The 12,040-nt window shown below is 27.5% G+C and overlaps 1 protein-coding gene across 1 annotated transcript in view; it reads left to right on the forward strand.

Moving 5' to 3' along the window:
• The first annotated feature begins 6,177 nt into the window (after positions 1-6,177).
• The window catches only part of LOC141294280 (nidogen-1-like), a 55,361-nt gene continuing 49,498 nt past the window's right edge, over positions 6,178-12,040 (forward strand). Inside the window, exon 1 of the mRNA XM_073826355.1 lies at positions 6,178-6,630. Coding sequence (XP_073682456.1) covers positions 6,178-6,630 — 453 coding nt within the window. The remainder of the gene's footprint in view (positions 6,631-12,040) is intronic.

A 12,040-nucleotide genomic window follows, 5' to 3' on the forward strand; every position in this document is an offset into this window, starting at 1 on the left:
AATTTACATTATTAACATATTAATATTATCACATCAATCTCATTATTAACCTCAAAATGAAAAAATGAAATTTATTGTATAAATTTATAAATAGAATTATTAGAATTGATAATTAATTAATGAACAGAATTATAGAATTCCATCTCACAATACCTCAAAATCAAAACAATAATTTTACACATTTATTTTTAATTGCATTAAAAATTCATGAATAGAATATTCTTATTCATTTTTATGGCAAAGCATCTTAATAGTCCTAAAATATATTTCATTTTCTTTTTGCTGAATATTATTTAGTATTTATTTTATTTTTGTTGTAGGGTAACAAATTTACAACTGTTTGTAAAAAATGATGTTGCATGATTATGTCATCTGATTAATTGAATAAAATCACACTTCACCAGCAGAGGGCGATGATAAAGCATGAAAACGTCTTGTACAAACCTCAAGAAAAGCTCTCCTATCTTGTTTGATCTTGTTGAGCGGTTGCTGACAGTGAAGCAGATCTGTAAACAGATCAATAACTGTGAGTAAATGCAGATGTTACAGCTGGAATGCAGCGTTAGAGCAGTTATTGAAGCTTTACCTCAGTAGAAGCTGCTGAAAACTAGTTGTTGTGCAGAATATAGTGACTAAACAGGACATTCCTCTGCCTTCTCTCTCTCTCATTTGTCTGCAGATGTTTGCTTGTGAAACATAATTGTACCTGTGCGGAGAAACACACGACAGAGCTTTGCAAAACTAGATCGTATCAAATAGTTAACTATGTGCATGGAAACTGATCATCTCTGCTCAATAAGAATTCATCAAAAGTCCATTTTACTGTGTCTCAAAAACTGTGTTTGCAGGCAAGAGTAGTTACTTAATAACTTCAGGTTTTAAAGTGAGTATAAGCATGTGTAAGTAGAATTATAGAACTAAAATTATTTGTTAATTTATTTTCATGTCATTCTAATAATTTACTTATTATTTTTTAATTAAAAAAATTATTTGTTTAATTATTTAGGTTTACGTCTCTTTTGGAATAGAACTTAGTTGATACTTTAAAAAAAATACTTTATTTTCACATTAATCAAATTAATTTACCTCAAAATCAAAACAAAGAAAATAATTTACTTTAAAATAAAAACTTTTAGTTTTTTTAAGGGATCAGTTAATTCATGAATAGTGAAATTAATGCTAATGAAATTAATTAAAAGTAATAAATATTTACTTTGAAATAAAAACTGAAAAAGAAAGATCACGTTAATCTCATAATTTACCTCCAAAAAAGACATTATAATTAATTTAAAGCATTAAGAATTCATAAATAGAATTATAGAATCGATACTTGCCTAACAATAACATTTATTAAAAACTAATAAAATTATTTGGTAATGTATTTTATGCTGTTTTAATAATTTTTATGTTGTTTTTTTATACTATTTTTTATGTTGTTTTAATAATTTTAATAAATTAATTTGGTAATGCATTTTATGTTGTTTTAATAATTTACTTTAAAATCAAAACTATATATATATTTTTTATTATTATAATTATTAATTTTTTTTTTTTTTTTTTTTTTAAAGGACCACTGAGATGTTTGGGGGATGTCTGACACTCTTCTAATAATGAAATGAAAACTAATAAATATTTACTTTAAAATCAAAACTATAAAAATTTCACAATAATCTCATTATTTACCACAAAATCAAAACAAAAAAGACTTAAGACTTCAATAAATAATTGTCATATTTTATTTTTTAAAGCATTAATAGTTCATAAATAGAATTATAGAATAACTTAATCTGTTAATTTATTTTCATGTCATTCTAATAATTTTTTTTTAATTTTTTTTATTTATTTATTTTTTTAGGACCATTAAAATGTTTTGGATTGTGACATTTTCATGACAATTAAACAAATTCTTCATTTAATTCTTTAGGTTTATGTCTCTTTTGGAATAGAACTTAGTTGATACTAAAAAAGTTAATTTATTTGAACATTAATCTCATAATTTACCTCAAAATCAAAACAAAGAAAATAGTTTACTTTAAAATCAAAACGTTAACTCATGAATAGATTTATAGAACTGATACTCTTCTAATAATGAAAGTATAATGAAATTATTTAAAATATTTACTTTAAAATCAAAACTAAAAAAGAGAAATCACGTTAATCTCATAATTTACCTCCAAAAAAGACTTTATAATTAATTTATAAGCATCAAGAATTCATAAATAGAATTATAGAATCGATACTTGCCTAACAATAACATTTATTAAAAACTAATAAAATTATTTGGTAATGTATTTTATGCTGTTTTAATAATTTTTATGTTGTTTTTTTTAATACTCTTTTTTATGTTGTTTTATGTTGTTTTAATAATTTTAATAAATTAATTTGGTAATGTATTTTGTGTTGTTTTAATAATTTACTTTAAAATCAAAACTGTATATTTTTTTTATTATTAAAATTATTAATTAATTAATTAATTAATTAAATTTTTTAAGGACCACTGAGATGTTTGGGGGATGTCTGATACTCTTCTAATAATGAAATGAAAACTAATAAATATTTACTTTAAAATCAAAACTATAAAAATTTCACAATAATCTCATTATTTACCACAAAATCAAAACAAAAAAGACTTAAGACTTCAATAAATAATTGTCATATTTTATTTTTAAAGCATTAATAATTAATAGAATTATAGAATAACTTTATTTGTTAATTTATTTTCATGTCATTCTTATAATTTACTTATTATTTTTTAGGACCATGTTTTGGATTGTGACATTTTCGTGACAATTGAAAAAATTCTTCGTTTAATTATTTAGGTTTATGTCTCTTTTGGAATAGAACTTAGTTGATACTTTTAAAAAAAATACTTTATTTTCACATTAATCAAATTAATTTACCTCAAAATCAAAACAAAGAAAATAATTTACTTTAAAATGAAAACTTTTATTTTTTTAAGGGATCAGTTAATTCATGAATAGAATTATAGAATTGATACTCTTCTAATAATGAAATTAATTAAAAGTAATAAATATTTACTTTGAAATCAAAACTGAAAAAGAGAAATCACGTTAATCTCATAATTTACCTCCAAAAAAGACTTTATAATTAATTTATAAGCATCAAGAATTCATAAATAGAATTATAGAATCGATACTTGCCTAACAATAACATTTATTAAAAACTAATAAAATTATTTGGTAATGTATTTTATGCTGTTTTAATAATTTTAATAAATTAATTTAGTAATGTATTTTATGTTGTTTTAATAATTTACTTTAAAATCAAAACTATATATTTTTTTTTATTATTAAAATTATTAATTAATTAATTAATTAATTAATTAATTAATTAAATTTTTTAAGGACCACTGAGATGTTTGGGGGATGTCTGATACTCTTCTAATAATGAAATTAAAACTAATAAATATTTACTTTAAAATCAAAACTATAAAAATTTCACAATAATCTCATAATTTACCACAAAATCAAAACAAAAAAGACTTAAGACTTCAATAAATAATTGTCATATTTTATTTTTTAAAGCATTAATAGTTCATAAATAGAATTATAGAATAACTTAATCTGTTAATTTATTTTCATGTCATTCTAATAATTTTTTTTTAATTTTTTTTATTTATTTATTTTTTTAGGACCATTAAAATGTTTTGGATTGTGACATTTTCATGACAATTAAACAAATTCTTCATTTAATTCTTTAGGTTTATGTCTCTTTTGGAATAGAACTTAGTTGATACTAAAAAAGTTAATTTATTTGAACATTAATCTCATAATTTACCTCAAAATCAAAACAAAGAAAATAATTTATTTTAAAATCAAAACGTTAACTCATGAATAGATTTATAGAACTGACACTCTTCTAATAATGAAATTAATTAAAAGTAATAAATATTTACTTTAAAATCAAAACTAAAAAAGAGAAATCACGTTAATCTCATAATTTACCTCCAAAAAAGACTTAATAATTAATTTATAAGCATTAAGAATTCATAAATAGAATTATAGTATTGATACTTTTCTAATAATAACATTTATTAAAAACTAATAAATTATTTGTTAATTATTTTATGTCATTTTAATAATTTACTTTAAAATCAAAAGTAAAAAAAAAAATATATATATATATATATATATAATTAAATAAAAAAGTAAATAAATAATAATAATAAATATATATATATATATATATATATATATATATATTTATTTATTATTATTATTTATTTACTTTTTTATTTTTTAAGGACCATTAAGATGTTTGAGGGATGTCTGATACTCTTCTAATAATTACATTAAAACCAATAAATATTTACTATAAAATCAAAACTTCAAAAATGTCACATTATTCTTATAACTTACCTCAAAATAAAAAAAAAAGACTTAAGCCTTCAAGAAATAGTTGTCATAATTTATTTTTAAGAGCATTAATATTCAATAATAGAATTATAGAACTAAAATCATTTGTTAATTTATTTTCATTCCAACTATGCACATGGAAACTGATCATCTTTGCTCAATAAGAATTCATCCAAAATCAATTTAACTGTGGCTCAAAAACTGTGTTTTCAAGCAAGAGTAGTTACTTAATAACTTTAGGTTGTAAAGTGAGTATAAGCATGTGTAAGTGTAAATGGATGTCCCCTCAGAAGTACACTGACCCCTGAAGGCCCCCAGCTCTTAACTGAAGCCCCAGGCAGAGGCGGTTCACATCTGGACCAGGGTGGGGTGGACAGAGCTTTTTGTGTCTTCATAAATACGGTTTAAGCAGCAATGAAATCCAGCACAAATAGTATAGTATATTTTAAAAACAAATAAAAAAGCATAGTTCAATAAATTACAACTTTTATGAATTAAAAAAAGCATAAAAATGATAAATGGCGACAACTCTTGTTTTTGCAATATTTTCTGAGTTTAGTAAAAAAAAAAAGAGCGCGCTGTTGCTATGGTTACCGCGCAGATTCAAGTACGCGTTTTGACGCATTTGTAAATAAAAAAAAAAACAAAAAATGTCACTTGTACTTTTAATTACACCATTTTAGTATGGGTACTTATGATATTCGAACAAATCCAGCACATATTTTAACAGTAGGCTGTTTTTGTTGCAAACTGTTTAAGTCTTTGAGTTGTTAAAGACTCAAACAAAAGACTTAAATTTATGTAGTTTCGAAATATAAATTCATAATAAAGTGATAAATGGTCATAGTTCTTATTTTTGCCGATGTAGAGTCCTATTATCGTAACTAAAGCCGCTGTGGCTATGGTTACCTTGCAGATTCACTTGTAAATTTTCCAAAAACATATGTAACTTTTAACTATTTAACATTTAATCAAACCACTTTAGTATGGTTCCTTATGTTAAGTCGAGTCCTATCATCGTAACTAAAGCCGCTGTTGCTATGGTTACCACTAGCAATAAACAGGATAAAACAGTCTCTGAGGCAATGACATATATTTCTTATATTTGTGGAGATCTGGTCCTATTTTCATAACTAAATTCGCTGTTGCTATGGTTACCGCGAAACAGGACTGACTTAAGCGGCTGATTTAAGCAATAGTCTTTGATTTAAGTAAGTTTTGACATAAATTTTCTAAAAACGTAGAAAATGCCGCTCAATTTGTTTAATTAAACCACTTTAGTATAGGAACAAATCCAGCACATATTTTAACACGACGGTCTTTGATGATTAGACTCCTAGACAGAAGAGTCTTATCATAACTAAATTCGTTGTTGCTATGGTTACTGCGAAACTGGACTGACTTCAGCATTGAAATAGGTGTGTTGAAGCACATGTTTAAAAAACGTAAAAATACTTAATACGGTTCATTAAACCACTTTAATATGGGTACTTACGAACAAATCATATTTTAACAGTAGGTTTGGCAGTGTTTTTGTCGAAAAATGTTCGACAGTCTTTGATGGTTCTTTTGTTAAAGACTTATATAGAAGGCTTATATGTAGTTTTGAAATATAAATTCATAGTAAAGTGATAAATGCTCATAATATTTTTTATTTATTGTCGACTTAGTGTAATATTTTCCTAACCGAAGTCGCTGTTGCTATGGTTACCCCTCAGGCAAACGCGATTTTGGCGCCAGATGAAAATAGTGCTCTGACAGACTTGTAAATGTTCTAAACGCAGAAAATATCTGTAATTAAATGACTTTATTACGGGTACTTAAGAACACCCCCACCCTACCTTTTGTTTTGACGGCCTTCGGGGGTTCAAATCTCCGCAGTGATGTAAATGATTTTCGAGGCTCCTCCACCTCCTCCGTGAACTCCGCCCTTCATGAACTCCTCCTCACACCTCTAGACTCATCACCGTTACTTCTGACCGGAGCTTTAACGGACAACACCGACCCCTCACCCATTACACGGACAATAAACGCACATATATGTGGAGTTTCTAAGGTTTTTATAATGTTTTTTCTGAGCAGCGTTGGGTTTCTGGCTCTGCTGGTGTCGGTCCAGTGTCTGAACCGGGAGCAGCTCTTCGATTATGGGATCCGGTTTGGCGACAAGGTTCTGGAATCTGGAACCGATTCGGTTGAAGAGCTCGAACTGGAGCAAACGCTCTTGTTCTTCAAAGGAAAGTTCGATAAAGTTTACGTGAGTAACTTCATTAGAAGCTTTTCCCTTTGTTTTTATTTTTTTATTCATAATTACAACGCGTTTTCCCTTAATATTTCCAATAATGATGTTTAAATTGGCAAATTATAATCTTACATAAAAGAACTTGATGTAATATATTCTGCTTATTGTGCAGTAGATTATTTCCAAAGTTTAAAAAAGGACACAAATTAATTATTAGATTGAATGAATTAAGTGAAATAGTACAAATTGTCCTTAAGAGATCCAATAGGAAATGTATTGCTATAAGGATCTTATTGTTGGCGATGAAGTTTCGATATTTGCTAAAATACTTCAACATCTATTGACCACATTATCTGTTGATCACTAAACTCCTTCTAGTCTACAAATCTACAAATCCAGTCTATGTAAGATGTCTGCCTCCCCGTCTCTCCTTCTTGGTCTTGAAAGTTATCTACAGAAAAATCACTGGGGAGAGATGTAAATATTTACTTTAGGAGTCTTTCTTGATGTGGTTTTGTTATAAATGGGCTCATTAGTCTTGCATGTTTAGGTTCTGGAGGTTGATCAGAGATCTGCAGCTTTCTATTACTCTCTAGAAGTGTTTAACCAAGTTTACGCTCTTAAAAATAAAGTTTTAATTGGTATTGATGGTTCCATGAAGTTAACATATAGTGAATCCTTACAGTGACTTATTGAAATGTTCTTTACACAAAAGAACAATTAGTTCTTTTGAGAACTGTTCACTTACTTTTGGGTCCAAAGATGGTTGACAATACTGCAAAAAAGCAGCCTTTATTTTTGGGTAATAGTGATTTTCAAACGAAATCTTTACAATAAAATAAGTAGTTTTTAACTAAAATCTTTACCATGAAATAAGTAATATTCAAGTAAAATCTTTACCATTATAAAAGTAATTGTCAACCAAATTCTTTGCCGTGAAATAAGTAATTTTCAACCAAAATCTTTACCATGAAATAAATAATTTTTAACTGAAATCTTTACCATGAAATAAGTTATTTTAAGCCGAAACCTTTACAATAAAATAAGTAATTTTCAGCTGAAATTTTTGCAATAAAATAAGTAATTTTCAATCAAAATCTTTACAATAAAATTACTAATTTTCAATCAAAATCTTTACCATGAAATAAGTAATTTTCAACCTAAATTTTTACAATAAAATAAATAATTTTCAACCAAAATCTTTACCATGAAATAAATAATTTTTAACTAAAATCTTTACCATGAAATAAGTTATTTTAAGCCGAAACCTTTACAATAAAATAAGTAATTTTCAGCTGAAATTTTTACAATAAAATAAGTAATTTTCAATCAAAATCTTTACCATGAAATAAATAATTTTCAACCAAAATCTTTACAATAAAATTACTAATATTCAAGTAAAATCTTTACCATTATAAAAGTAATTGTCAGCCGAATTCTTTGTCATGAAATAAGTAATTTTCAACCAAAATCTTTACAATAAAATTACTAATTTTCAACTAAAATCTTTACCATGAAATAAGTTATTTTAAGCCGAAATCTTCACAATAAAATAAGTAATTTTCCACCAAAAACTTTGTTGAAATAAGTAAATTTCCACCAAAAACTTTACAATAAAATAAGTAATTTTCAACTAAAATCTTTACAATAAAATAAGTAATTTTCAGCCAAAATCTTTACAATAAAATAAATAATTTTCAAACGAAATCTTTACCATGAAATCTTTACCAGATTTTCAAGAGAGTAGCACTGAGATGGTTTCACAGCTTTTTTCATTACAGATGCACCACCTTTCTACCAATGTTAACAATCAAACGTAAACTTCTGTTTTTCCAGCAGCTCAAAACGATAATTTTTTACTAATCATCTCAACAATCATTGGCTCCAATATACAAAATGCTTCTCACTTTAATTAATCAGCTTGGAAGCATTGACCAGAATGGTTAGCTAATATAATATTCAGTGTCTAGGATAGCGTCCAACTTATGATGACGTAGTACTCAAATCTGCTAGAGCAGTTGGTTTTTATATACTAAGTGTCTAGCGATATCTCACAACTTCCTTTTGGAATGATGTTTTCCATATGGCATGTCCACTGATAGCCAATGAATCCCTCCTTAAGTTTGGAGTGGGATGTTGGAGTGAACTCATGGGAATGTTCCTATGATTGCAAATGGATCAGAAAACACTAGCTCTTAGAAACAGAAGTCAAGACGTTCTTTTGTACATCGTTCTCTAGACAGAAGTGCCATTGTATGTTGAATCAGTGATGGCCTTCTCGTTTTGTCTCCATGCATCGTTGACGTTTTGCCAGAGGCTTCAGTGTAGATCTGTGGTGACTTTGATGGCTCCAGCCCAGAGGTTTAAATAAGCACTTCCTCCTGTCCTGCTGTGGTCCATTCATTTCCAACAGCATTTACATTCCTGATGGACCGTCTCCAACAAAGGTTGCCATGTTACCTGGTTAGAACACAATAAAAAAGTAGGAGGAGCTCCCATTCCCATTCTAACTTCATTTAAGTTCAGGATTAGTTCAGGATTGTGAGGTACAGCTCAGATGGTTTTCTTCTAGACCTTGGTTGTAGACTGGACGTCAACAACAAAAGCTATAGAAAGCGTTTTGACCTTCTAGGAGCTACATGTTTAAATGACTTAGACATTGACAATATGACCAAAATCTTTTCTATGATTTAAGTGATTTTCAACCAAAATCTTTACTATGACAACAGTAACTTTCAACCAAAATCTCTACCATGATACAAGTCATTTTTAGCCAAAATCTTTACAGTAAAATAAGTAATTTTCAACCAAAATCTTTACAGTAAAATAAGTAATTTTCAACCAAAATCTTCACAGTAAAATAAGTAATTTTCAACCAAAATGTTGACAGTAAATTAAGTAATTTTCAACCAAAATCTTTACAGTAAATTAAGTAATTTTCAAAGTTTTTACAGTAAAATACGTAATTTTCAACCATAATCTTCACAGTAAAATAAGTAATTTTCAACCAAAATCTTCACAGTAAAATAAGTAATTTTCAGTCAAAGTTTTTACAGTAAAATACGTAATTTTCAACCATAATCTTCACAGTAAAATAAGTAATTTTCAGCCAAAGTTTTTATAGTAAAATAAGCAATTTTCCACTAAAATCTTCACAGTAAAAAAAGTAATTTTCAACCATAATCTTCACAGTAAAATAAGTAATTTTCAGCCAAAGTTTTTATAGTAAAATAAGCAATTTTCCACTAAAATCTTCACAGTAAAATAAGTAATTTTCAGCCAAAATCTTTACAGTAAAATAAGCAGTTTTCAACCAAAATCTTTACCCTAAAAATTTTTATTTTCAACCAAAATCTTTACCATAAACTAAGTATTTTCAATCAAAATCTTTAGCGTGAAATAAGTATTTTAAACCAAATTCTTTACCAAGAAAAAAGTAATTTCAACCAAATTCTTTACCAAGAAATAAGTCGTTTTCAACAACATCTTAACCATAAAATAAGTCATTTTCAACCAAAATCTTTACCAACAAATAAGTAATTTTTAACCAAACTGTTTTTGATAATAGTTTTCAACTAAATATTTACCATGACATAAGTAATTCAACCACAGTAAGTAATTCCATCATGTTATAATAATTCTGCCTGAAATCAGAGAAACTACTAATTAAAATAAAAGCCGTACATTATATTTCTCAACAGTGTTGTTTAAATGACTAGATTTCACTTAAACTTGTGTCAAAACCCAGTCACAAATGACCAGCCTTTTAAAAATTGCGTGTACATCTCTTATTATTCTCATATTTTCACCAAATATTGGATTCAGTCATTTTAGGAGCCATTTACCAATGGTGTGTAAGCACCTATTGTATCTGTTAAAGCTCTTCTTCATCTTCCACTTGTAAGTCTATATCCCATAGAAAAATATGGCAAAAAGTTATGAAATTTGGCACACAGATAGAGGACAGACTGAACATTAACCACACCAAATTTGGAGTCTCTACCTCAATCCCTCTAGCGCCACCAACTGTCTAAATTTGCACCCATGTTTATGCTAAAAACGTTTGAACTCTATAATAATTTTTTTTCTATTTTATTTTTCTGTTTTTCTGACTTTTTTAGTTGAGAAGTCTTGCTGTAGGGAAATCTGTCAGTAGCAGGCAGAGCTTTACAACTCTATAGGGTTTAATTTCCGCTTTGTCTTGTTTTCGGGATTTCCTCAGAGGAATTCGAGCGATGCAATAGACGCGATCTGTTTCTTCTTTAACTTCTTATTTGTTTCCCGTACTCCTGCCGTCCGGGTCGAGATTGTTTCACTCGTCCAGGTGGCTTTGATATCTCCTGGCCTCCCCTGAGGCGATGCATGTAGACCGGCCCTCCTCCCGCTGTGAGGAGCAGCTGCAAGGGCTGATGGGGGTTGATTAGTGAGGTCAGCGCTCGGATCTGTGCTCAATTTACAGCCCATCTTCTATGAAGCCAAGAGTTATCATCTTTAATTTCTGTAGCGATGTGAGACAAGCTGAAGTTTAACAGTGGATCTTAACCTTTACGACTCTAAAACCCTCCATTATTCACAGTAATATTGAAGAGCCAATGCTTATAGTTTCTGTTAATTAATTAAATAGCACAATTGTTCTGATTTTTGTCGCAACAAGTTTTAAGAGCTGAAGTTTGTGAGTTTTTTGTAAGTTTTATAAGCTGAATGTTGACTTTTTCAGTTATTTGTGATTTATTGAATATTTAAAATTTATTTTTTACTCACATTTTTTCCAATATGATAAGAATATGCAATATTTTTGTCTTGCAATATGCAAAACTATCCAAAGTTTTAATTGCAATATCCAAAAAGATTTTTTTTTGTAAGAATATTTGACTTGCAATATGCAATAATCCCAGTCTTTTTTTTAATTTGCGTAACTTTTTCAGTCATTTGTGATTTATTGAATATTTTAATATGCAAGACTAAGTTTTTTATTGCAGTATGCAAGAAGATGCAAGGTTTTTTGTAATATGCAAGAATATATACAGATTGTTACTGCAAAAATATGCAGTTTTTTGTCTTGCAACATGCAAGAATCCCAGTTTTTTTTTATTTGCTTGACTTTTTCAGTCATTTGTGATTTATTGAATATTAAAAAAAAAAAGAATTTACTCACAATTTTTACACTGAATAAAATTTGCAATATTTAAAGATAAGAATATGCAATATGTTTGTCTTGTAATATGCAAGACCATCCAAAGTTTTTTTATTGCAATATGCAAGGAGATGCAAAGGTTTTTTTTTGCAATATGAAAGAATTTGCAAAAATGTTATATTGCAAAATGCAAGAATATGGTAGGATTATATTGCAAAGTTAAAAAAATATGTGAATTAATTTTTTTGCAATATGCAAGAATATGGCAAGTTTTATGGCGATATGCAAGAA

The sequence above is a fragment of the Garra rufa genome, chromosome 20 (assembly GCF_049309525.1).
Source record: "Garra rufa chromosome 20, GarRuf1.0, whole genome shotgun sequence".
Lineage (NCBI taxonomy): Eukaryota > Metazoa > Chordata > Actinopteri > Cypriniformes > Cyprinidae > Garra > Garra rufa.